A 26,061-nucleotide genomic window follows, 5' to 3' on the forward strand; every position below is an offset into this window, starting at 1 on the left:
ATTATTTTCTACTGATAAATTGACAAACTAGAAACGTGTTTGTCTCCTCATATATCAGACATACAATGAGGCATAGGTTTGTTATTTATAAGTTTTCAGTGTGGGACACACTAAACTTGAGTCACTTTCTGTTTCTTGAGACCAGAAGAAAATAGTGATAATGCAAAGTAGCTTTGCAAATGGATCTCATATAAGTAATAATGATTGGGAGTTAAAGCAAACCAGAAAATTGACATTATTTCTCTAGGAATCAAGTTAAACTTTGTAGGAGTGAGCCATAATCATTGACACAAAAAAGCCAGTAACTAGTAACTTAAATAAGGTACAGGTTTAAATCCTTGTAACTGATAGACCAACAGCCTTAAATAGGAAGGAATAAAATGATTGGGTTTAGATTCAGAACAGGAGAGGGAATTTGTTATAGGGCAAAGCTCCTCAGGACTTGCAGAGATTAGCTCCACCTATACTCTATAATTTAGTTTACTCTTTAACTTACTAAGAGTTTAAAGTATTAAGAGATCTAAACTAATTCTTTTTTCGTCATCTTCTAGTGCCAACTTTTCCTCATTCCTCCCAATAAGAGTACTGCTGGTACTAGAATATATGAACTATCAAGTCTTTACCTAAGAATTTTTATGCAGTCCATTCTTGTAGGAACCTCTAAAAGAAATAAAAATGCTCACGTAGGCAGGCATTATCTACAAATAAGGGAGTAAAATGGTTTTAATATATGGTAATAATGGTTTTAATATATTTAAACCTCTGCCCTTAATAAATATTTTTAAAGTAACAAAGGGATTTTTAATATTAGTGTATGACTTGTTTTATTTTCCATTCTATTCCCCTTTGCTGTCAAAAATTTAAGATTCTTTTCCTTTTTGTAGCTTAGAGACAAAGCTACCTGTTGTTGGCAGCTTTCTGGTGATCACAATGCTGTTTTAATGTTATTATCTATCCTTTCCATTTCAGGACAAGTGACTGAATTTTGGAAAATGAGAAATCACTCCCACTCCCCACTGGAAAAAAATTAAACCAATGCTGTGGACTCCTTCAGTGCTTTACTTCTGAGAGAAACCTTCAAATGTGAGTACAATTTTTTTTCCTCCACAGAATCCTAAGCACCTTAGTTAATTTTAAAAGTGTTCACATAGGGGCACCTGGCTGGTTCAGTTGGTGGTGCATGTGACTTTTGATCTTGGGGTCATGAGCTCAAGCCCTACATTGTGTGTAAAGATTATATAAGAAAAAAATAAAGGGGTTCATGTAATTACCGAAAATGGAATGCAAGTATGAGAGTTTTATATTTTAAAGTGTTTTGGGGGGCACCTGGCTGGCTTGGTCAGCTAAGCGTTCAGCTCAGGTCATGATCTTAGAGTCCTAGGATAGAGCCCCACATCATGCTCCCTGCTCAGTGGGGAGTTTGCTTCTTTCTCTCCCTGCTTCGGTACATGCGCGCTCTCTCTTTTTCTCTCTCTCATATAAATCAATAAAATCTTTAAAAAAATAGTTTTTTCTCTCTCTCATATAAATAAAATCTTAAAAAAATAGTGTTTCTGAATATGACGCATACTCTTCAGCTGTTAATTTCCTACACACACTTCATATTCCTTAAGAATTGAGCAGAGTTGTTCATATTTGTATAAACCATGTCTCCATACAGCTCAGCATTAATTTTTTTTTTCAGTTAAATCAAGTTATTTAATAATGTTATTTCTGGTAAACATGCTGATACATAGGAAAAGAGGGTGTAATGCTGGGCAGCTTGGTACTGATAGCATTAAACATAGTTGTGTTTCCTGACAACATTGGAGTCAGACTAGGTCCCTTCTGACGTTATGAGCAAAAGTAAAGGGCTGGATCCCTTTTGAAATATTTTTCACTGTTTTCTCATTAAAACTGAGATTTTACTCAGTAGAACTAGGTATTACCAAAGTAGGGTCAGCTTGTATAGCTGTCAGCCAGAGTTTGGGATGGATTTTCTGGTACAAAAGCCACCCTCTCAGGATGCCTGGGTGGCTCAGTGGTTGAGCACCTGCCTTCTTTCAGGGCGTGATCCTGAGTGATCCTGGAGTTCTGGGATTGAGTCCCACATTGGTCTCCCTGCAGGGAGCCTGCTTCTCCCTCTGCCTCTCTGTGTCTCTCATGAATAAATAAACAAAATCTTAAAAAAAAAAATAAATCCACCCTCTCTCTTCTGTTCTTGTCCATTCCAAGTCCATTTCCTGGGAGGAAAATTAGATTAAATATGTTCTTTCCCTTTTTCCCACAAATACTTAGAAAACTGTTATATGCCAGCCAGGTACTAGATTCTAGGCAATCTGCACATGTCTCTATTCTCAGAAAACTTACATTATTGGACCCTAGCCCCTAAAAGATTAAAAAAAAAAAAGCCTTCCATGAGATGTTTTCCAGGCCTCCTATATAAACTGGCGAAAACTCTAAAAAAATATGCAACACAAATTTCATATAAAATTTTAAAGGATGATGATTGTAGCCCAAGAGCCCTTTCTCCTGCAGTCACATCTTCTGACACTGTCCCCCTCCTGCCTCCCTCTGCCACTTTTAATGTTCCTTCTGATTATCTCAGGCCGGCTCCCCAGTATGGAGTTTTTGTGAATTCACTATAAGTATCTATACTCATAACTAGAAGTATTGTATATGATCTGGGTGGAGTGCTTTGGATAGGATGTATGCATGAGGGTTTAGTTGCAGGAAATACAAATCCCTTGTAGCCGCGGTAAAAACAAGGATTGCAAAATGGAATTGGGTGCTTGTGATATTGTCAGAAGGGCCGGAGGAGTGGGTGCTTCATGGTGGGTCTCCAGAACTGACTCTCAGAAAAATGTTGCAGATCTGGCTTGCCACAGAAGCTTCTACCCCCACAGCAGTGAGAAAGGTGGAGAATGGGGTGTGCTGCCATCACACCACAGCTGCTTCTCAATGGTTGGTAGAATTCTGCTGCAGAGAAACTAAATGTCTCCTCAACTACACATGCCACCAGAAAACAACAGGCAGGGGGAAGATTGTTCTCTTCACATCCACCTCCAAATCTCACAAAGGATGTCCAGTCCCTGCAATCCAACTCAAACTCAGAACACCAGCTGCAAAAGGAGTTTGGGAAGTGTCATTCCTTTGCTTCCCAGGCTCTGCATGGCAGATACATGAGGAGGGAGGAATGAAAGTTAGTATCAAATCACTGTATTTACAACATTCATCACTTCGGCTAGGCAATATACATCTACAAAATTCTACCGATTCATAACCTGTGTAACAAGAGCAACTACAACAGGTTCATGCAAGAACCACATTTCTCTCCTTTATAAAAGGAGAGTTGTTTGTGCAAGCCCATCACTGTGTGGTGCATATTCCTCTTCTGTTTCAGCTACATTCTCACCCTGATAACCTCTTCCAAAGGACTAAATTATCAAGTTAATTATCACCGATGCATTTAAAACACTAGAGGAAAATAAGAGGGTGGGAAGCAAATTGAGTAATGTACAGTGCAGGCCTCTCCACAACTGCACATGAGGTTGTTAACGTTTAAAACGGTCTTCCTCCATTCCCATTCCTTACTCCCTTTCCATCTCAGCTGCTCTGGATTCTTTACCTGATAGAGTGACTCAAAGCCTCATTCCTGAGGAGTCTGAGCCTTTAGAGATCATGCCTATAGCCTTCCACCACTCCTTGCTGGTGGACGTGTATATAGTAAGAGCTGCCCCAGAAGATTCTTTAAGATTCAGAAATCTTAGAGATTTCTGCCTCTATTTGTAGGAGTGACTCAGTTCCCCCCCTCATTCTCAGGTCTGGCATTAATCCTCTTTTTTTCTTCTTCATAGGCTTAAGAGCCCAGTATGTTTTGGTGGCAGTTTCAACTCCCAGTTCAGTGCAGGCATTGCTGTGTCCTCTGACAGATGTATTCCTCCTTTAGATAGAAGGACCTCTAGCTAGTAAAGCCCCATTTTATGGGGATTCAAAACAAAAACGTTATGAATGGTCATTAGAAGAACAGTGAAACTGTTCTAAAATTTGCATCTTGTTTCCTAGGCCCACGTATTCTGGCTGTGGGAGAAACAACCATAGAGTGGTCACTAGCTTGGAGAAGTTCACATAGAGCAGTACCCCAGACTTACAAGGTGTTGCACCTAGCTGGCATGATAACAGAATCTTCATTATCTGTTCCAATGTTCCCTAGGGCCAGATGCTTTTGGTTAAATGGGGTACATAGTAAAGACAGTAGCATATGAACTTCAGCCCATTGCCTTATTTCTTCAGTTGTAAAGTGACTTTATCAGGGGTAATACTATGTGGGATATCATGGTGGTGAATAAATTGAATAAATTCACATATGGCATTGTTCAGAGAAGCAAGGCAGGAAGGACATCCAAAATAAGCTCCCTGCTCACCCCCAGTGAAAACAAATTGCTGCCTCCTAGAGGCCCAGTGTAATTGATCAAACACCAAGTGGCAAGTTAGTCCCCTTGAAGCATGGTACTGTTATTTCAGGATAGATTGCTCCACTGGCTGATTAGATACTCAGCAATGGTGATAGTATATGTCACCCTTGGTGAGGGGAGGTTCAGGCTTGGTGAGCGTAAGCCAACCTTGGCCTCATGGTCACTATGTTCATGAATTCATTGAGCAAGGACTCGGGAGGCGAGAGAAAATGACTAGCTGACATTCATGGAGTAGGTGAATCCATTGAATTGTGAAGCTCCTTTACAATGCTCCTTTAGTGAGCATTCACATGGACTGAGATATTCTCATGCTCAGAGCATATTCTGAGAAGCTCATTCACACGCCTCTTCCCCAGACTGACTTTCACTCAGCAAATATTTACTGTGTGCCTGTTACATGCCATGTACTGCTATAGGAATGGGAGATTTAACAGTGAAGATGATAGTAAAAAAAAAATTCCCATCCCTACGGCTTACATTCTAGTGGGACTTAAGGAAACGGGCATGAAAAAGACTACCTAGTATATTAGATTGTATTGTTTGCTACAGAGAAAGCAGGGAAGGATGATAGAGTTGGGGGGAGTGCAGTTTTGAACAGTGTCTAAGAAAGATGGCACTAAGAAGGTGACATTTGAGTAATGACCCAAAGGAGTTGGGAGGATGAGCCATGTGGCTCTCTGGTGGAAAAGCATGTTGGATGGCAGAAACATGTGCAAAGGACCTCAGGTAGGAAATATGCCAGGCATGTTTTAGGACCAGCAGAGACCAGTGTGGCTGAAACAGAGTGATTGAGGAACATGAGAGCAGTGAGAATTGAGGTTAGAGTGTGAACATGGGAAAAGGTGTGAAAGACATTTTTCTATTTAGTAGCTGCTCCCCTTAGCTACACCCACTCACCCACCTCCACCTCCACACAGCTCTAATCTACAGTGGTATTCTGAGTTTCCTGAGATTCATGTTAGCTCACAGGTAATACATGACATTTGTTTTTAGGCGTATCTTGCATACAACAGTTTGTGAACTCATCTGAGTCTTTTTGTTTCAATAGATGAGTTGAGTCCATTTGCATTTATTAATGTGACATATTTAAGGTGACTTTTGTCGTGAATATGTTGGGCTATTTTAAAACTTTTCCTGATGTAATGTTTTCTTGTTCTGTTTTTGTTTCTTTTCTAAAGTTTGTACCTGGGATTTGTTTTAATCAGGTATGGTAAGTTCACAGACACAAGACAATTGCTTTTGAAAGCATTAATTATATTTACCAACGGAAGGGGGCATACTGTTCCACAAAGGACCACATGGGGAAGCACCCAGGTTGGTCAGGAGGCAAGAGGGAGGGGAACGCTAGGCCTTTATTGCTGTGGTTGTGGGAAGTATTTAGGTGGGGGATATCCCCTACTGGGCAGGAAGTGAAACAAAAATGTTGGGGTTTGTGGTTAGAGGGTTAGTTGCAAAAGCTGGGATCACAGAGGAGATGTAAATAAGTTTGGTCTTGTGATTAATGGAGGCCAAATAGACAACCCAATATGGAAGAAAACTGGAAGAGATTCTCCTGATAATTTATTATCATCTTTTTCCCTATAATTTTATATAGTTGTTATAACCTTTGAGTTTTTAAACAGTAGTTTTCTTCTTTAATATAATGTAATATATTTATACTTTATATATATACACACACACATGAACAAACTATATATTACATATCCTTGTCCTGTCTCATCTACCACTTTATTTTGATGTTCTGTCTTTTGTGAAATATGCTTTTAATTCTATTAATAGATTTATCAGCTTTATGTATCTTTTAAGCCCCACCCCAGCCTTTAAAGATGAAATCGTATTTATACCATTTTCTCCCTCCTTTTTTTCAGACTCATATTTACATTATGTTCTATGGCAATCATTCCCACATTTATCTAGTTTTTATCTGACAGATAAACAATGTACATTGCCGGTTTTTCTTCCTGTTCATCTAGTTTGCTATTATTGGTCATATTTTAGTAGATTCTACAAGAATGGCTCACTTTCTGAGTTCCTGTATGTTAGGAAGTGTTTTTTGGCTTTATACATGAATGGTATTTGTCTGGCAATCGAGTACCATTTGAACACTCTCCTAACAAATGAGAAAGCTTGGTTTTATTGGTCTTGCCTCACTAAAGCAGAACCCAAAAACTTCCCTAGCATTCTATGGAAGGGACATTTAATCTAGCCTTCTTCAATCAGATGTTTCTAAATGAGATTTCTATTTCAAATGCAGCAATTTAAGGAGACCCCATGAAGAACACTTTGTTGCTCTTTTGGTGTGTGTGTGGGGGGGGACATTCTTCCACTTTTCTGCAGGGGCAGTCATTTCCCAGTGTCTCTAGTATAGAAGTGGCACCAGTGGGCTGTGGAGGCACAGTACTTTCCTCTAGGGTGTGCAGCAGTAGAGTGGTAGTGGCTTCCTCTTCAGGTCAGTTCTAAGGCATGGTTTTAGAAAGTGCTCCTTGCAGCATAGAATTTTGGTCCACCAATCTTCCAATAATTCTGTGAGCTAACCAAAATTCTTTAAAAAAAAAAACAAAAACCATAAAACAAAAAAAAACCCTCATTTTCCTGCTTAATCAAGTCAGTCAGTTTCTGTTGTTTGCAACCCAGATGCTGCAAATTATAGCCAAGTGGGCCAAGTCTGACCCACTACCTATTAAGTAATTCTTAAGAATTAAGAATATTTAGCATTCTCAGAATGAAATTTTTATGAAATTCAGATTTCAATGTTTGTGAATACAGTTATATTGGAACACAACCACACCCATTTATTATGTATGGCTGCTTTAGAGCTAAAATGACTGAGTATTTGCGACAGAGACCAGAGCCCAGAAAGCCAAAATTTTCACTATTTGGCCCTGTACAGAAAAAGTTGGACTCTTGGTTTGCAATTAAGAAATCTGACTAAAACATCTGGGTATAAATTCTTTCTTAAAAACCTTGTAGGCATTGCTCTATTGTTTTACTGATAAATATTGCTTTAGAGAAATTTGAGAACAGCCAGATTTTTTTTTCTCCTTCAAGGTAGCTTATCTGTGTGACTTCTCATTGAACCTCTCTTCTGTTTCTGTACTCCAGCAAGATCCTGAGAAGCTGCTGCTGTCAACCTGTATGCCATATTCACACTATTGCACAGGGTTTTACTTTTTGCCCCAAATGGAGTATATAGCTTATTTTAAGAGAAATACTTTGTTGGTTTATTCTACAGTATTCACCACCAGACATCATCTCAGCCTCTTCCCTCTTGTAAGGCTACCTAGATCATCCTCATAGTTTTTGGCAGCTTTTCCTAGTATGTTAGAGTTTGGGGGTTCAGTTGTTTCCTGGTTCATAGAAGATGCACTATATATTTTTATCCTTCAGTTTCCTTATTAGTTTTGAGCAACTTCACAGGAGCGAAAGGGGAGAATGCCTCCATCTTGTTGCTAGAAACCTTTTATTCTCTTGTTATTTTTCGTATTTTTTTTTTTAAATTTTTATTTATTTATGATAGTTACAGAGAGAGAGAGAGGCAGAGACACAGGCAGAGGGAGAAGCAGGCTCCATGCACCGGGAGCCCGACGTGGGATTCGATCCCGGGTCTCCAGGATCGCGCCCTGGGCCAAAGGCAGGCGCCAAACCGCTGCGCCACCCAGGGATCCCCCGCTGCGCCACCCAGGGATCCCTATTTTTCGTATTCTTAAATAAAGTTGGTTACCTACTTTAAGTTCTGTGTCCCCATTTATAAGTGGTATAATCACCCACTGTATGTGTATCCAGCATACGGGTATGTGTCAAAATCAGTCCTACCTGCTGGGACAGAAGCAGCAGAATAAAGCAAAATCTTTGTCCTTACAAGGCAGAACAAGAGATGGTAGCTTGGTCCAGAGTAATGGAACTGGAAGTAACTAAAAGTGCTGAGTGAATTTGCTGATGGACTGATAAGAAGATAAAAGAAAAAAAGAGGTAAAGATAACACCAATATTTTTGGCATGAGAAACCACCAGGATAGTTATTAAACATAAAATTTCAGAATACCTGGGAAAAGAAAGATCCAAGTACCTTCCCAAGAAGAGAAAAAAGTTCACATGCCAAGAACAAAAATCATAATGGCCTTGGATTTCTAAACAGCAACACTGAAAACTAAAAACAATAGAGCAACATCTATTTTTAGTCTTACAAACTAAAATTCTATACCCAAACTATCAATTCAGGGGTAAGGGTAGAATTTGCCTTATGAACTTGTTCTCAGGAAGCTACTAGAAGATGGGTTCTACCAAAAGGAGTCAGTGAAACAAGAAAGAGGATGACATAAAAGCCAGGAAATGGGACAGAAAATGAGAAGTCTCAAGATGATAGCTGTGTAGTTCAGACTGGAAAATGCTAGAGAAATCCAGAAGAGGTTTCAAAGAAGTTAAAATAGATTTGATTTGTTTGCATGTTCTGAGAGGAGACTTAGACGTACAGTGGAGCCTCAGGACCAAATTAGTGGTAGATACAGAGAAAGCTAAATAGCTGAAAAACAAATTAATTATTAACTCTAAGGAAAACAAAAGTCCAGTACCAGAAAGGAAATGAGTAATATTCAATAGTCATAATAACGTTACGGCTAAATATAGATTTAATGAAAACCAAGACATATAACTAAACTGGAATGAAATGGGAAAGTGTGTGTGTGTGTGCACGTGTGCAGAGGGTTTAGAGAAGAAGAGCATCTCACCTTCTGTGTGCTAAGTTAATGAGGCTCCTTAGTTTTTTTTTTTTTTTTTTAAATCTTAATTTCTTTTTTTTAACTTTATTTATTTATGATAGTCACAGAGAGAGAGAGAGAGAGAGAGAGGCAGAGACACAGGCAGAGGGAGAAGCAGGCTCCATGCACCAGGAGCCCGACATGGGACTCGATCCCGGGTCTCCAGGATCGCGCCCTGGGCCAAAGGCAGGCGCTAAACCGCTGCGCCACCCAGGGATCCCTCCTTAGTTTTATATAAGTCTTGCACAGCTATTGACTTAAAACAAGTACATATTTAACTTTGGTAATACAACATAATATAGTTTAAAATTTTTTTAGTAGCTAAGATGTTAAATATGTCAATAAAAATTATCTCCAATTTTTTTTGGAACTGAAAGTTGGTTTCAATTTATTTCTAAAGGTATTCAGTTTTTGTGTATCAGAACTAATTAAACATTAAGATGTAATTTTGCAAATACTTACCCAGATGGACATTTAATATGAAAAACTATGAAATATTTATAAGAATAAAAGAGGTCAAAAATAACAATATGAATAATATATATTTACATCATTAAAATATAAACATTTTTAATCTTTCAGAGGAGCTGTAAAAAATAAACACCTAACTTTATCACTTCTTAAAAATCAACAGTCTCTTCGTATTACATTAGTTTTAGGACATCATTTTCCAGAGAACAGTATTTTTTTTTTAACATATTGTTTATTAATGAGATGGTTTGTTTGTTTGGTTATTTATTTATTTATGAGATGGTTTTGAACTGCTAATAATCCTAGGAGGTCCTGGTTCGGTAGTCCACTTACATAGTTTGAAGCTGATAAACCTTCGGGCCTTTTTTCAAGAGGTAACCTTGGTCATTTAGTGATCCAATAAAATTTTCAAAATCAACAACCTGGAATAAAGTATCAAAAAAACAGCCCATTAAGTAATATGCAAAAATATGATTTATAAAATGAATCACTCAAACAGAAATAAACATTTCTCAAGTTTCTTGGGCAAATACATTTATTTGTACTTCCTCATAGAGAAAACTGCTTACATATAAGCCTTTAATTTTATTATGATTATATTCTAGTTGATTAGCTGAGCTAATAAAAAAAAAAGCAGAAACTTCATTATCCAGAGTATTTTTTGTATTTGTTTTAGATTAGCTTCAAAAACAAAATTAGAGTAGCTTCAATTTTGAAATTTATTAGGCAATTTTCCATATAAACTTTTACATGCTTAAAGTTGTATTACATCCATCTTCACTAAAACTTTTAAGTAGGTAGAGCTGTCTGGCCCCAGGAATTACAGCTATCAAATCATTCTGAACACCTGTGAACTCAGCCAGGGATCTAAGAAAAGAACTGCAATTCTACAAATAGAAAAGCAACCAGTTTCTGCAAGAATGACAAAACAAAACCTCACTTCAAGAAAGAGAATAAGAGGCAGTACTGACTGCCAGGGACCTAATCAGTATGGATATAAGTAAGATGTCGGGACTAGAGTTCAGAATAACAATTATAAAGATACTAGCTGAGTTTGAAAAAAAGCATAGAAGACACTAGAGAATCCCTTTCTGGAGAAATAAAATAAGTCAAAATCAAAAAGGCTATAATGAAATGCAGTAAAAATGAAGGCTCTAAACGCTAGGATAAATGAGGCAGGAGAGAGAGTGATCTAGGAGACAAAATGATGGAGAATAAAGAAGCTGAGAAAAAGAGAAACTACGACTGGATCACGAGGAGAGAACTCAAGAAATAAGTGATACCATAAAGTGAAATAATATTAGAATAATCCCAGAAGAAGAGGATTCCAGAAGAGGAAAGATAGAGAAGGGTAGAAGGTACAGTGGAGCAAATTATAGCTGAGAACTTCCCTAATCTAGGGAAGGAAATAAGCATTCAAGTCCAGGAGGCACAGGGAACCACCCCCTCAAAATCAAAAATAGGTCAACACCTCGGCATGTAATAGTGAAGCTTGCAAATCTGAGACAAAGAGAAAATCCTGAAAGCAGCTTGGGGCAAGAGGTCTGTAACCTAAAAGGGTAGAAACATTAGACTGCAGTAGGTCTATTCAGAGAGACCTAGCAGGCCAGAAAGAACTGGCATGATATATTCAAGGTGTTAAATGAGAAAAATATGCAGCCAAGAATACTTTATCCAGCAAGGCTATCATTCAAAATAGAAGGAGAGATAAAGAGCTTCCAGGACAAACGGAAACTAAAAGAATTTATGATCACTAAACCAGCCCTGCAAGAAATATTAAAGGAGATCCTTTATGGGAAGACAGAGCCCAAAAGTAACATAGACCAGAAAAGAACAGAGATAATAACTGAAACAGTGACTTTACAGGTAATACAGTGGCATTAAATTCATATCTTTCAGTAGTTACTCTCAATGTAAATGGGCTGAATGCCCTAATCAAAAGACACAGAGTATCAGATTGGAATAAAACAGCAAGACCCATGGATATATTGTCTGCAAGAGACCCATTTTGGACCCAAAGACACCTTTAGATAGAAAGTGAGGGAGTGGAAAACCATTTACCATGCTAATGAACACCAAAAGAAAGCTGGAGTAGCAATCCACATGTAAGACAAACTAGATTTTATTTATTTATTTATTTTTAAAAAATGTTTATTTATTTATGATAGTCACAGAGAGAGAGAGGGCAGAGACACAGGCAGAGGGAGAAGCAGGCTCCATGCACTGGGAGCCCGATGTGGGATTCGATCCCGGGTCTCCAGGATTGCGCCCTGGGCCAAAGGCAGGCGCTAAACCACTGCGCCACCCAGGGATCCCGACAAACTAGATTTTAAACCCAAGACTATAATAAGGGATGAGGAAGGACACTCTATCATAATTAAAGGGTCTATTCCAACAAGAAGATCTAACAATTGTATTTATGCCCCTAACATGAGAGCAGCCAATTATATATACCAATTAGTAACACAATTAAAGAAACACATCAATAATAATACAATAATAGAAGGGGACTTTAACACCCCACTCACAGCAATGGATAGACAATCTAAGCAGTAGATCGACAAGGAAACAAGGGCTTTGAATGACATACTGAACCAGATGGACTTCACAGAGATATTCAGAGCATTCATCCTAAAGCAACAAAATACATATTTTTCTTGAGTATATATGGAACATTCTCCAGAATAGATCATACTGGTCACAAATCAGGTCTCAACTGATAGCAAGAGACTGGGATCATTTCCTGCCTATTTGAGACTTGAATTCAATCAGAAGAGATGTGGAAAGAATTCAAATCCATGGGAGGTTAAAGAGCATCCTACTAAAGAATGAATGGGTCAACCAGGAAATTAAAGAAGAATTTTTTTAAATTCATGGAAACAAATGAAAATGAAAACATAACCATTCAAAACCTTTGGGATGCAGCAATGGCAGTCCTAAGAGGGACATATATAGCAATACAAACCTTTCTCAAGAAACAAAAAAGGTCTCAAGTACACTAACCTTATACCTAAATGAGAAAGATAGCAAAGAAAGCCAAAACCCATCAGGAGAAGAGAAATAAAGATTAGAGCAGAAATCAATGAAATAGAAACCAAAAGAATAGTAGACTAGATCAACGAAACTAGGAGCTGGATCTTTGAAAGAATTAATAAGATCAATAAATCTCTGGCCATACTTATCAAAAAGAGGAAGGACCCAAATAAATAAAATCATGAATAAAAAAGTAGAGACCACAACCAATACCACAGAAATACAAACAATTCTAAGAACATATTATGGGCAACAATATGCCAAAAAATTAGGCAATCTGGAAGAAACGGATGCATTCCTAGAGATGTATAAACTACCAAAACTGACACAGGAAGAAATAGAAAACCTGAACAGACCCATAACAAGCAAGGAAATTGAAGCAGTAATCAAAAACCTCCCAACAAAGAGGAGTCCAGAGCTGATGGCTTCCCAGGAGAATTCTACCCAACATTTAAAGAAGAGTTATACCTATTCTACTGAAGCTGTTTCAAAAAATAGAAATGGAAGGAAAACTTCCAAACTCTATGAGGCCAGCATTACCTTAATCCCAACACGAAACAAAGATCTCACCAAAAAGAATTACAGACCAATATCCCTGATGAACATGGATGCCAAAATTCTCACCAAGATACTAGCCAACAGAATCCAAAAATACATTAAAAGGATTATTTACCATGACCAAGTGGGATTTGTTCCTGGATGCAAAGGTGGTTCAACATCCACAAATCAACTGATGTGATACACTACATTAAGAAAGAACAAAAACATATGATCCTCTCAATAGATGCAGAAAAAGTATTTGAGAAGGTACAGCATCCTTTCTTAAAACTTTTCACAATGTAGAGGTAGAGGAAATATACCATAATATCATAAAAGCCATATATGAAAAGCCAGTGAATATCATTCTCAATGGGGAAAATGCAGAGCTTTTCCCCTAAGGTCAGGAACACGACAGATATATACGCTCACCACTGTTGTTCAACAGAGTACTAGAAGTCCTAGCCTCAGCAATCAGACAAAAAAAAAGAAATAAAAGGCATCCGATTCAGCAAAGAGGAAGTCAAACTCTCACTCTTTACAGATGACATAATACTCTGTGTGGAAAACCCAAAGGCTCCACCCCCAAATTGCTAGACCTCAAACAGGAATTCAGCAAAGTGTCAGGATATAAAATCAATGCACAGAAATCAGTTGCATTTCTATATACTGGCAATGAGACAGAAGAGAGAAATTAAGGAGTCGATCCCATTTACAATTATGCCAAAAACCGTGAGATACCTAGGAATAACATAACCAAAGAGGCAGAGGATCTATACTCAGAAAACTACAGAACACTCATGAAAGAAACTGAGGAAGACAGAAAGAAATGGAAAAACGTTCCATGCTCATAAACTGGAAGAACAAATGTTGTTAAAATGTCTATGCTACCTACAGCAATCTATACATTCAATGCAATACTATCAACTTTTTTCACAGAGTTGGAACAAATAATCCTAAAATTTGTATGGAACCAGAAAAGATCCCAAATAGCCCAAAGGAATGTTGACAAAGAAAACCAAAGCTTGTGGTATCACAATTCTAGACTACAAGCTCTATTACAAACTTGTAATCATCAAGACAATATGGGACTGGCACATAGATCAATGATACAGAATAGTAAACCCAGAAATGGACCCTCAACTCTGTGGTCAGCCAGTTTTCGACAAAGCAGGAAAGAATATCCAATGGAAAAAAGACAGTCTCTTCAACAAATAGTATTGGGAAAATTGGACAGCCACATGCAGAAAAATGAAACTAGACCATTTTCTTATACCATACACAAAAAACAGACTCAAAATGGATGAAAGACCTAAATGTGAGACAAGAATCCATCCAAATCCTAGAGAAGAACACAGGCAGCGAATTCTTCAACCTCTTCAACCTCAGCTGCAGCAACTTCTGGCTAGACACGTCTCCAAAGGCAACGGAAAAACAAAGGCAAAAATGAACTACTGGGACTTCATCAAGCAAAGGAAATAGCTGACAAAACCAAAACAAAACCAACAGAATGGTTGCAAATGTCTTATCAGACAAAGGGCTACTACCCAAAATCTATAAAGAACTTATCAAACTCAACATCCAAAGAAAAATAATCCAATCAGTAATGGGCAGAAAACATGAACAGACGTTTCTCCAAAGACAACAGATGGCCCACAGACACGTGAAACAATGCTCAACATCATTCGGCATCAGGAAAATACAACCAAAACCACAATGAGCTATGACCTCTCAGACCAGTCAGAATGGCTAAAATTAACAAGTCAGCAAACTACAGATGTCAGCAAAGATGTGGAGAAAGGGGAACCCTCTTACGCTGTTAGAATGCAAGCTGGTGCAGCCACTCTGGAAAACAGTATGGAGGTTCCTTAAGAGGTTAAAAATAGAGCTACCCTATGAGCCAGCAATTGCATTACTAGGTTTTACCCCAAAGATACAAATGTAGTGATCCAAAGGGGTAATTGCACCCCAGTGTTTACAGCAGCAATGTCCACAATAGCTTAGTTATGGAAAGAGCCCAGATGTCCATCGACAGATGAATGGATAAAGATGATGTGATATATACAGACACGTGCGCACACACGCACAATGGAATACTACTGAGCCATCGAAAAAATGAAATCTTGCCATTTGCAACAATGTGGATGGAACTAGAGGGTATTATGCTAAGTGAAGTTAGTCAATCTGAAAAAGACCATTATCATATGATTTCACTCATTTGTGGAATTTAAGAAACAAAACAGGATCATAGGGGAAAGGAGGGAAAAATAAAACAAGACGAAATCAGAGAGGGAGATAAACCATAAGAGAAACTGAGGGTTGATGCAGGGGAAGGGGGTGGGTGTATAGGGTAACTGGGTAATGGACATTAAGGAGGGCATGTGATGGAATGAGCAGTGGGTGTTATATAAGACTGACGAATCACTGACCTCTACCTCTGAAACTATAATGCACTATATATATTAATTTAATTTTTTTAAATAATTTCTTCCTTGTATGCTCAGTGTTGTTGTTTTTTTAAGATTTTATTTATTTATTCATAGAGATGCAGAGAGAGAGTAGCAGAGACACAGGCAGAGGGAGAAGCAGGCTCCATGCAGAGAGCCTGACGTGGGACTCGATCCAGGGTCTCCAGGATCACGCCCTGGGCTACAGGTGGCGCTAAACCGCTGTGCCACCGGGGCTGCCCTGAATTTAAATTTAAAAATGTAAAAACAAAACAACCCCACAAAGATGTTAAGATGACTTGCCCACAAGGGATTGTCAGAAAAACATGGAAAGTGAATCTTGCTGTATTTTGAAATACTCCAGAAAAGCCTATTCCAACCTTTTCATCCAAATCTTTATTTTTTTCAATCTCCATTTTATTAATTCCAGTATAGTTAAGTGTTATATTCAAGTGTACAATGGAGTGATTCAACCATTCTCTATATTATTCAGTGCTCCTCATGATAAGTGTACTCTTTTTTTTAAGGTTTTTTCTTCTAATGATTTACTTATTAGAGAGAGAGACAAAACATGTGTGCGAGCACACACATGGGAGAGAATCTTGGGCAGGAGAGAATCTTAAGCAGACTCCTTACTGATTGCAGAGTCCAATGCAGGACTCAATCTCAGGACCCTGAGATCATGGCCTGAACCAAAATCAAGAGTCCGATGTTTAACCAACTGAGCAACTCAGGCACTCCTAAAGATTTTTATTTTTTTTTTTTTTTTTTTTTTTTTTTTTTTTTTTTTTTTAAATTTTATTTATTTATGATAGTCACAGAGAGAGAGAGAGAGAGAGGCAGAGACACAGGCAGAGGGAGAAGCAGGCTCCATGCACCGGGAGCCCGACGTGGGATTCGATCCCAGGTCTCCAGGATCGTGCCCTGGGCCAAAGGCAGGCGCCAAACCGCTGCGCCACCCAGGGATCCCAAGATTTTTATTTTTTAAGTAATCTCTACACCCAATATGGGGTTTGAACTTGCAATCCTGAGATCAAGAGTTGCATACCCCACCAACTGAGCCAGCCAGGTATCCCTCATAAAGTGTACTTTTAATCCCCTTCACCTATTTCACCCATCTCCTCCTCTGACCTCCCCTCTGGTTACTGTTTGTTCTCTATAGTTAAGAGTCTGTTTTTGGTTTGTCTCTTTTTTTTTTTTTTTTTTCGTTTGTTTTCTTAAATTCCATATATGAATGCAATCATATGGTATTTATTTTTCTCTGACTGGCTTCTTTTGCTTAGCATTATAGTCTCTAGCTCCATCCATGTTGTTGCAAATGGCAAGATTCCATTTTTTTAATGGCTGAGTAATATTCCAGTGTGTGTGTGTGTGTGTGTGTGTGTGTGTGTGTTTATTGCATCTTCTTTATCCATTCATCTATTGATGGACACTTAGGTCACTTCCATAATTTAGCTATTGTAAATAATGGGGCAATAAACACAGCAGTGCATATATCCCATTGAATGTGTTTGTATATTCTTTGGGTAACTGCACAGTAGTGTGAATGGTGGATCATAGGGTGATTCTTTTCTATTTTTTTAAAAGATTTATTGGAAAGAGAGAGAGCACACATGAGAAAGTACAAGGGGCAGGGAGGGGCAGAGGGAGAGGGACAAGCAGATTCCCACTGAGCAGGGAGCCTGACTTGGGATCATGACTTGAGCTAAAGGCAGATGCTTAACTGGTTGAGCCACCCAGGCACCCCGATCACAGTGTAGTTCTATTTTTAATTTTTTAAGGAACTTTCATACTGTTTTCCATAGTCACCCAAATCTTTTTGATATTTAGAAGTTCTATACTTAATATAAGACCTCGTGAAATTGTCATAAAAAAGATTTATTAAGTATTTGGTTTACCATACCTGAATGTTTAGCTCTTTGGCAATCTGCCGAAGTTGTTGAAATTGAAATAAATTATTGTAAGTTCTTTCAGCAATGTTGTTGAGAGCAGAAATAAATCTTTTTGCTGTTGACCTGTTGCTCATTCCAGAACCATGCTGGGATCGCTCAAAATCTAGTTTCCCAAATTCATCAGAGTAAGTTCCTAGCATGCTTAATGAAAAGAAAGAAAAACAAAGTTACCCCATGTGGCATGGCTATAGAAATCTTTGTTCCAGGTTATGAAAAGAAAAATGTGGAAGTAACCATGAGGCTCTCATATAGCAAAGATTTAAACATGTATTCACTAAATGGCCACTATGAAATTCACTATGGTATGAACTATGTGGAGATAAAAACATTTTTGGACACAGTTACCACTTTTAAGAAACATATGAGAAGAGAAAGGCCAAAGAATACAAAGTTGATACACTAGGGTATAAATACCTGGAGCATTCTTTTTGATTCATGAAAAAAAAAAATGAAATTCTAAACATAGTAAATCTAGGCTTTAGAGGATAAAGGTATGTTCCCAGCTCCTAGTGTAGCATCTGACAAATCAAAGATGTTTAAAAATACTGTGGGAATGAACTAGAAGACTTGCAGTAATGATGAAAGGATCTACCTATTATTTCCATTTTTCTGCTTAATCTTATTTTCACAATATCATCAAAGAAAGACATATGTACTTTGTAGTAGATTTTAGCCAGAAGTCTGAAAACACCAGAGATACAGTTAGTCATCATCTGTAACCCAGCTTAATGGCTGATTCCCTGCCTGTACAATGGAACAGATACAATCTCATAGCAAGGCTTACAGGCAAAGATGTTATTTAATCAGGAATTGGTTAATCAAAATAAATTGGTCACTTGCTAGGCAATAGACTTGTAGTGGTGAATAAAACAGTAATAATTCCTGCCCTTAAGGAGCTTAAGGCAATGAGTTTACAGAATTACTAAAATCAGCTTCATTTTGTTCGTGAATAGTAAGAGCCTACATGAAAGAGAAAGCTATACAAATAGGAATGAGTCATCCAAATAAGACTATAATAAATAATTAATATAATTAATGTAAATAAATATTATGAAGAGCTTATTCCTCTTAAGTTACTTTTTCAAAAATGCTTTAAGCTACTAAGTTAACTATTAACAACTAATATTTACCGTAATCACCATATGCTATCCCATTTAGTACAACAATCCCCTGATGTAGGGACTATTCTTATTCCCATTTTACAAATGAAAAAGCAAAGTCTAGTAAGGTGAGTGACTTGCCAGAGGTTATGCAGCCAATGAGTGGCATATCTGGGATCTGAATCTCAACTATATGGCTTCAGATGTGAAGATTTATAAATATCTGAGCCACTTTCCTAAAAGAGAAAAAACTCAATTATCTTTCATCTTTGAAGGTGGATCTATTCTCCTGTACTTCCTGGTATATTTTTAATTTTAAAGAAAACATGTTTACCCTTGCTCATAAATATTTAGCTTTTATAGCTATGTGCTTTACTAACTATGATGAACTGTATCTCACAGTTTTGACTTTTCTTATTTTGGCTCTGCTTCCAAGTTAAAATGTAATTTTACAGGTCCAAAACCACATTAAGGGCAAACATTCAAAAACTCAAGAGAAAGAAACTCTGAAATGGAAGAGTTAATAAATAAAAGATGATTACTAAAGGTCAACTTTACTATCAATGCAGTACATTTACTGAGGGCATACTGTGCTAAAAAGTATGATCCTGGATCCTGGAAGTATACTGGTATACTCACAGAGTATATACTCACAGAGTATAGACTAAGGTCAGAAAGCATGGTAAGTGTAACAAACAATAATTCACAATCTAGTCTCAACGTGTTTAACTGGGTCTCGAAATCTACTATGGAACTAATGGCAGGTAATTCTAATCACTAGGAATCAACCTATTCTCATTATCTGAAAATTTTTATGAAAGCCAGTAAAGCACATTGAATTCATGGAAACAAATTCATATCTCACTGTTAATACTTTAACAATGAGATTTTTTTTTTCAGAAGCCCAGAAGTAAACTGACAGCCTAATTCAGTTACAAGCAAGGCAACTCTGAGAAGCAGTAGAAACAAATACAAAGTTCTACAAGAAATGCTGAAGAGTTCCTCTTGGATGGAAAAGTATATATAAACACTGTCTGATGTCCGGATTTCAGACACACAGAACCAATTATAAATGAGAAATACAAGATTTTTATTGAAATGGTTTAAAGCATAATTTATCTTAAGCATAATGCTCAGATATGAGAACAAATCAGACCAGTGGACTTATTGTGGAGAAATACCAGATGACTGCTTGAGTCGGTGTATAGGGCCTGATCTGAGGCCTAGGGGAAGTAAGTAAGGGTAAAGCTTCAAAAACAGAATGTTACAGGTAAGAGAGGGTGACAAGGTAACTGGATCCCTGATTTTGCTAGAGAGCCAAAGTGTAGTGCATACAACATTGTTCCGTAAAGCCAGGCACCAGAAGACCCAAAGGGTGAGAGATCGTTAAATGGAAAAGGAAACCAGGAGTAACAATGTTAGCTCCACCCTCAAAGATGGAGAGTTTAAGAGCAAGATCCTCAGAAAGATTGTAAACAAAGTGGCAACTTTTTGTCATTAAACAAGAAGTCCTTACTATTGGTCCTTGGTTTTAATTGGGGAAAAAAAGTTAGAATCCGGAATTTTGGTTAGATTCACTGACTTAGTTTTCTAGTGAAAAGAATGTATCTATTGGGGCAATCTCTAGGTTTATTAGTCTGGTTTACCAGAAGTCAGGCAGACAACTGGTATTTGTGGCCATTCCTTTATGTCATATGCTAGTACACTGAACTCCTGGCAGCATGTTGTTGAGACAGTCATTCCTAGGTTATCTGGGTGCTTACAAATGGCAACTGAAGGGTCTCCAACACAATGAAGTCAGTTGGAGAGAATGATGCCAGCGTGGTAAAAATTTCATCCACAAGACCCCACAAACCCTAGTACTGAATCATGTAAAAGAGAAAACTGATAGTCCAAGCTCTGTGTAATATTAAACCAATACAATAGACAAAAGGTAATGTTAGGAATTGATTGAAAGGATTGGTAGTCATCAAGTGTTAATGATTTTACCCATATGAGACTGTTGCTTTTGAACATTCTCAAAATATGTACTTCTGAATTGAGTTTAGAACTATGTGAATGTATTACCCATTCGAAAACACATTTTTAATATAAAGATTATGCATACAAATATTTTAAACCAAGAGTATAGTTTATTCAGAGAACAAATCGACTAAGTAAAAATAATTTTACTTGGCCTAATTAAATTTATAATTTGAGATGGAAAGAGGACTGGTATTTCATTTAAAAAAGCATTTAAAATTTAATCTTACCTATATTTCATAACTTCAACTATATCCTCAGCATCTTCTTTGGTTGCTTCCTCTCTTAATTCCAGTCTTGCTCGTGCCTTGGAAGAAAAAAGAAGCATTTTTAGATAACAAAAGTAGGTATATTTAACATTGTTTGAGGAGGGCATGGAATGTTGAAGCTTATTTCATTTATTCATTTTACATAAAATCTGATTTTGGGGGGAAAGGGGACTGTAACACAAAAAGAATAAAAATTATCTGAAAACTTGAGTATGAAAATAATCACTCGGGCAGCCTGGGTGGCTCAGCAGTTTAGTGCCTGCCTTCAGCCCAGGGCATGATCCTGGAGACCCAGGTTTGAGTCCCACATCGGGCTCCCTGCATGGAGCCTGCTTCTCCCTCTGCCTGTGTCTCTGCCTCTCTCTCTCTCTCTCTCTCTCTTTCTCTCTCTCTCATGAATAAATAAAATCTTTAAAAAAAAAAAAAAGAAAAGAAAATAATCACTCATTTAAAATATGAATGAAAACCTATTTGTATCTACTAACATACATCTTTTGGAGTGTTCATTTCAGAAAACTTGGTTATGGTTTCTCCTTGTCTTTTACTTTCGGGAAATCATGCCTAACCATTTTGTTAAAACAACATTGAAGGATTAATCTGATTTTATTTTTATTTATTTTTATTTTTTAAAGATTTTATTTATTTATCCATGAGAGACACAGCTGCAGAAAGAGAGGCAGAGACACAAGCAGAGGAAGAAGAAGCAGGCTCCATGCAGGGAGCCCAAAGCAGGACTTGATCCCAGGTCTCCAGGATCACGCCCTGGGCTGAAGGCGGCGCTAAACTGCTGAGCCACCTGGGCTGCCCTGATTTTAAATGCAAAAAGCCCAAGCTCCAGCTAATTTTAACTGCCAGAGTTCTTTTTGCATTCCAAACCTGTGAATAAATGTTATTACTATTAGAAAAATACATACTATCCTTATAGACCTGTCATATCAAATCAAATACTGACACATTCCATGTTCCCATATATTCAACTTAGAGTCTCAGAATCCTTAAATAACCTAACCACTTGTCACACTCCAGGAGGCTTGAATGTCAGTAAAAGGGGGACAAAACATTGCATGATAAGTAACTAGTCCTGTGCTTAGAAAGAAGTAGCTATACTTTGGTTGTGATACAGATATGTCCAAACAATTTTTAAAAATTTTTACATTCATTTCAAATGTCTCTCAGTTGGAAGAAAAATCAAGGTAATTATGCAGGAAATTGAGAGAAATCATATCACTTCTTGCTCCCATTTTTAAGGCAAAAAAGCATGAACTTAAAAAAAAAAACCTCTGTTAGACGAATCAGAGATTCCAGCTGCCTAGTAGTGATGGGTGAGCTATTTAACCGCTGGCTCTGTTTCCGGAGCTCAAGGTAAAAATCTTGAAGAATCTGAGCAGCTTCTGTGGATAGCCTTGGATAGACATACTGCCGAGCGTAACCAATGTACTTTCTCAATAGCTGGTGGGGAATTAGATCTATTGTTTCTCCAGGAACTACCTAAAGCAGGATAAAAAAGCCCAAGATTACAAGGATGGGAAATAAAGTCTTTCTGTTAAAATAACTTTAGATACATATAAAATTCTAAAAGACTTTCCAAATAAGTAAAACACTGTTGTTCGAGCTCTGAGTCTAACCGACTTAGATTATTTCAAATGAAATAGTATAAATTTTTGTATAAAGCCTACTACTGTAATATAAAAGGTTTTGATATGAAAGCTATATATTACTGCTCTACAATAAGCAACATACTGAACTGACATTCAAATAGAACAGAAATAAAGATTAAGAAACAGAAACCTACCTTTAATCTTTCTGATAATGGTTTATCAGACACTACTTCAAGTACAGAAGTATTTGAATCCTGACTATTCATACGAGCTATGGTGGCACTGCTAACAGTTCTCTGCTTTCCAGCTCTTATTGCAATCACATGTTCAGAGAGTAAATGATCATGATCCTCATTTGGGGTATCTAACAGGATAAAGACCAAATCAAATCTGGACAGCAGGGCACTCCCCATTCTAAGAGGCATAAAAGAAAGAAGCAACAATGATTGGAATCTAAACAAATAGAAAACCGTTTCCTCACTTGTTTACTACTCGAGTTCCATGTAGAACTTTTAAAAAAAATAAAGTTTAGGTTAAAGTAACAAGCAACAGCTTTTGGATTCAATACACCCACCAACTCTCAATTCTGGAGAGACACCAGGCCACACACCCTTCAACAGGTGAACAAGCAATATATGCACCTACCTTTGGTAGGTTGAGAATAAGGCCCCTTCTTACACCATCTCTGTGTTCTATGTTACTACCTGATGGTGAGCTTTGCAGTGACTTTGAATTTTAAAACAAATGCCATATGATTCATCAGAAATTGTCTAGTTGGGTGGTTTTAGCCCTTTGTGTGTTTTCTTTCACCAAAACACAGTCTCTCAATGTATATATGATCACTTAGAAACCTCACTTTTTCTTAATAGTCATTGTTAATGGGTGGGTTAGTTGGTTAAGCACCTGCCTTGGTGTCAGCTCAGATCATGATTTCAGGTTGTGAGATTGAGCCCTGCATCAGGCTCTGTGCTGGGTGTGCAGCCTGCTTAAGATTCTCTCTCCCTCTCCCTCTCTCCTTCCCCTCCCCATTCTCTCCATCTCTTCAAAAAAAAATAAGTCATTATAATCATTATAATAAAAATGCTATGTTCTACTTAGTCATCTTCCCTGATCCCACCAATCAGAATATCCTTCTATTTGAGACAAGAAAACTAAAATCCAGAGTGACTCAAGAATCTGGCCAAGGCCCCAAAGCAGGTTTGGGTACCACTAAAAACCAGAATCCAAGTCCATATTCAATAGGCTCTTTCTGATCTTTCCAATAAAGCACTTTTTCATTTTACTAAGAAAAACTGATAGATTGACATTTTTGGTGGTGGTGGTATAGCATCTCCAAGTACAATTATATATTTTCCTATGCATCGTTTCTATATTAAAGGTACACATTATCAAACATTAGGAAATTTGTTTTTTTTCTCTAGAATTTAAGCTCCCAATTTTTCACGAGGCATTCTTTTGTCTTTTTCTCAATTCTGCATTACTTCAATTTATTTCCCCCTTCCTATACCTTTTGTCCAATCTATACAGAACAAATTAGAGCATACATGCATACAAATACAAACTTTGTTTTTGGAAAAGTGTGATCATACCCCATTTAGAAGAATATAATATGCTCTTTTCATTTAACAGTAAAGCACAGAGCTATCAGCACATATGAAGCTACTTCCATTTTTGTAATTGCTACTTTCCACTATACAGCCTTGCCATAGTTTAACCACTTCCTTATCAAAGGGCATTTTAAGTTGTTTCCAATTTTTGGTGGGTGATAAACAATGCCATAATACCCAACCTGTAAATATATCTCTGTGCACTTGTGTGACTATTTCTGTGGGTATGATTCCCAAAAGTAGAACTGGCTAAAAACAAATGGAATGTACATTTAAAATAGTGATAAATGGGGGCACCTGGGTGGCTCAGTGGGTTAAGCATCTGACTTTTGATTTCAGCTTAGGTCATGATTTCAGGGTCATGAGATTGAGCCCCAAGTTGGGCTCTGCACTTGGCATGGAACCTGCTTGAGATTCTCTCTCCTTCTCCTTCTGTACCCCCCACCACTTGCTCATGCTCTTTCTCTTAAAAAAAAAAAAAAAAAAGGTGAAAAACATGTCAATTGTTCTTCAATATACTAACCTGAACATGTGAGAATCCATTTCCCCAACCCTGTGCCAAAATGATCATTAATATTTAAAATGTTTGCCAATTTGGTAGCTATCAATAGTATTTCATTGTTTTAATTTGTAGTGCTCAAACATGTTTTTGTACATTTACTGGAACTTATAATTTCTGTGAACTATTATATCCTCAGTTATCTTTTTCTTATTGATTTATGGTATAAATATCTGAAGAGACTTACTTTAAATTCTCAGAAACTGTTTTGGCTTTATTGTAGTGTCCTCCAACTGGATTTGCAGCAGCAATGATGGAAGTTCTGGCAGGGAGGCTACAAACCATGCCAGCCTTAGCAAGACTAATACTTTGCTGTTCCATAGCTTCTAACAAGGCTTGATGTTGATTCCCCATCTTATCAAATTCATCTATCCCACAAATACCTACAATCACAGTAAAATAATACAGACAGAAAGTTTTCTTTGATCGAGTTCCAAATCTTACAGGGTGAAAACTGTTCCATAATAAAGAATTATTTACAATTGTTTCTAGCAGTTAAAATTGTAAAATGTCATACAGTTGTGATTTTGTGCTTGTTTTACAGCAAATAAAGTACTTGTCTTAACTTTTATGTAATATTTTCTCATTCAACATTTTCCATAACCAAGGCACTGTGTTGTGAGGGCTAAAAAAATGAAGACATGAGAGTGAACCTCAAAAAGCTTAAAGACTTACATTCAAACAGATGAGAGAATGTGTGTGTGTGTATATATATATATATACACACACACACACACACACCTTGAGCTTTCACTCTGAGTGAGATAGGGAGCCACTGGGGTTCTGATCAGAATAACTTGATCTGAGTTTTTACAAGATTGCTCTGCCTTGTTAAGAACAATAGAGCAAGGGTGGTCCCAGGCTTCCAACTATGAGATCACATTAATAATCCATGTAAAAGATGATAGCAGCAGTGGCAAAGTGGCTGGATGCTGGATATAAATGGAAGGTAAAGCCTACAATATTTATTGATAGACTGGATATGAGGTATGAGCAAAAGTCAAGGATGACTGCACATTTTCTGATTTGAGCAAACGGATGGAATTATCATTGACTGAGATGAGAAAGATGATAATAGGTTTGAAGGGGAAATCAGGATTTCAGTTTTAGACATGTTAAGTTTGAGGAAGTTATAAAGATACTGCAATAACAGGGAGACAGAACATGGAAGACTCCTAACTCTGGGAAACGAACTAGGGGTGGTGGAAGGGGAGGAGGGCGGGGGATGGGGGTGACTGGGTGGCAGGCACTGAGGGGGG

At 37.5% G+C, this 26,061-nt stretch overlaps 2 protein-coding genes across 9 annotated transcripts in view; one reads left to right on the forward strand and one right to left on the reverse strand.

Annotated features, from left to right (window-relative positions):
- Positions 1-26,061, forward strand: part of TRMT6 (tRNA methyltransferase 6 non-catalytic subunit) — a 69,410-nt gene that overhangs the window by 4,291 nt on the left and 39,058 nt on the right. For all 5 annotated transcript variants that reach the window (XM_025469355.3, XM_025469352.3, XM_025469354.3 and 2 more), the window contains exon 2: positions 970-1,083. The gene's annotated coding sequence lies outside the window, so the exon portion shown is untranslated. The remainder of the gene's footprint in view (positions 1-969; positions 1,084-26,061) is intronic.
- Positions 9,731-26,061, reverse strand: part of MCM8 (minichromosome maintenance 8 homologous recombination repair factor) — a 42,856-nt gene continuing 26,525 nt past the window's right edge. For 3 of the 4 annotated variants that reach the window (XM_049100660.1, XM_049100663.1, XM_049100662.1), the window contains exons 14-19: positions 24,990-25,185; positions 22,827-23,050; positions 22,317-22,522; positions 21,000-21,076; positions 17,599-17,788; positions 9,731-10,100 (exon numbers count right to left, since the gene is read on the reverse strand). In XM_049100660.1, coding sequence (XP_048956617.1) covers positions 10,008-10,100; positions 17,599-17,788; positions 21,000-21,076; positions 22,317-22,522; positions 22,827-23,050; positions 24,990-25,185 — 986 coding nt within the window. In that variant the 3' untranslated portion in view covers positions 9,731-10,007. Of the gene's footprint in view, positions 10,101-13,384; positions 13,455-17,598; positions 17,789-20,999; positions 21,077-22,316; positions 22,523-22,826; positions 23,051-24,989; positions 25,186-26,061 lie in introns of all 4 variants that reach the window. The other variant, XM_049100661.1, reaches the window with a different exon arrangement.

Source organism: Canis lupus, chromosome 24, assembly GCF_003254725.2.
Source record: "Canis lupus dingo isolate Sandy chromosome 24, ASM325472v2, whole genome shotgun sequence".
Classification (NCBI taxonomy): domain Eukaryota; kingdom Metazoa; phylum Chordata; class Mammalia; order Carnivora; family Canidae; genus Canis; species Canis lupus.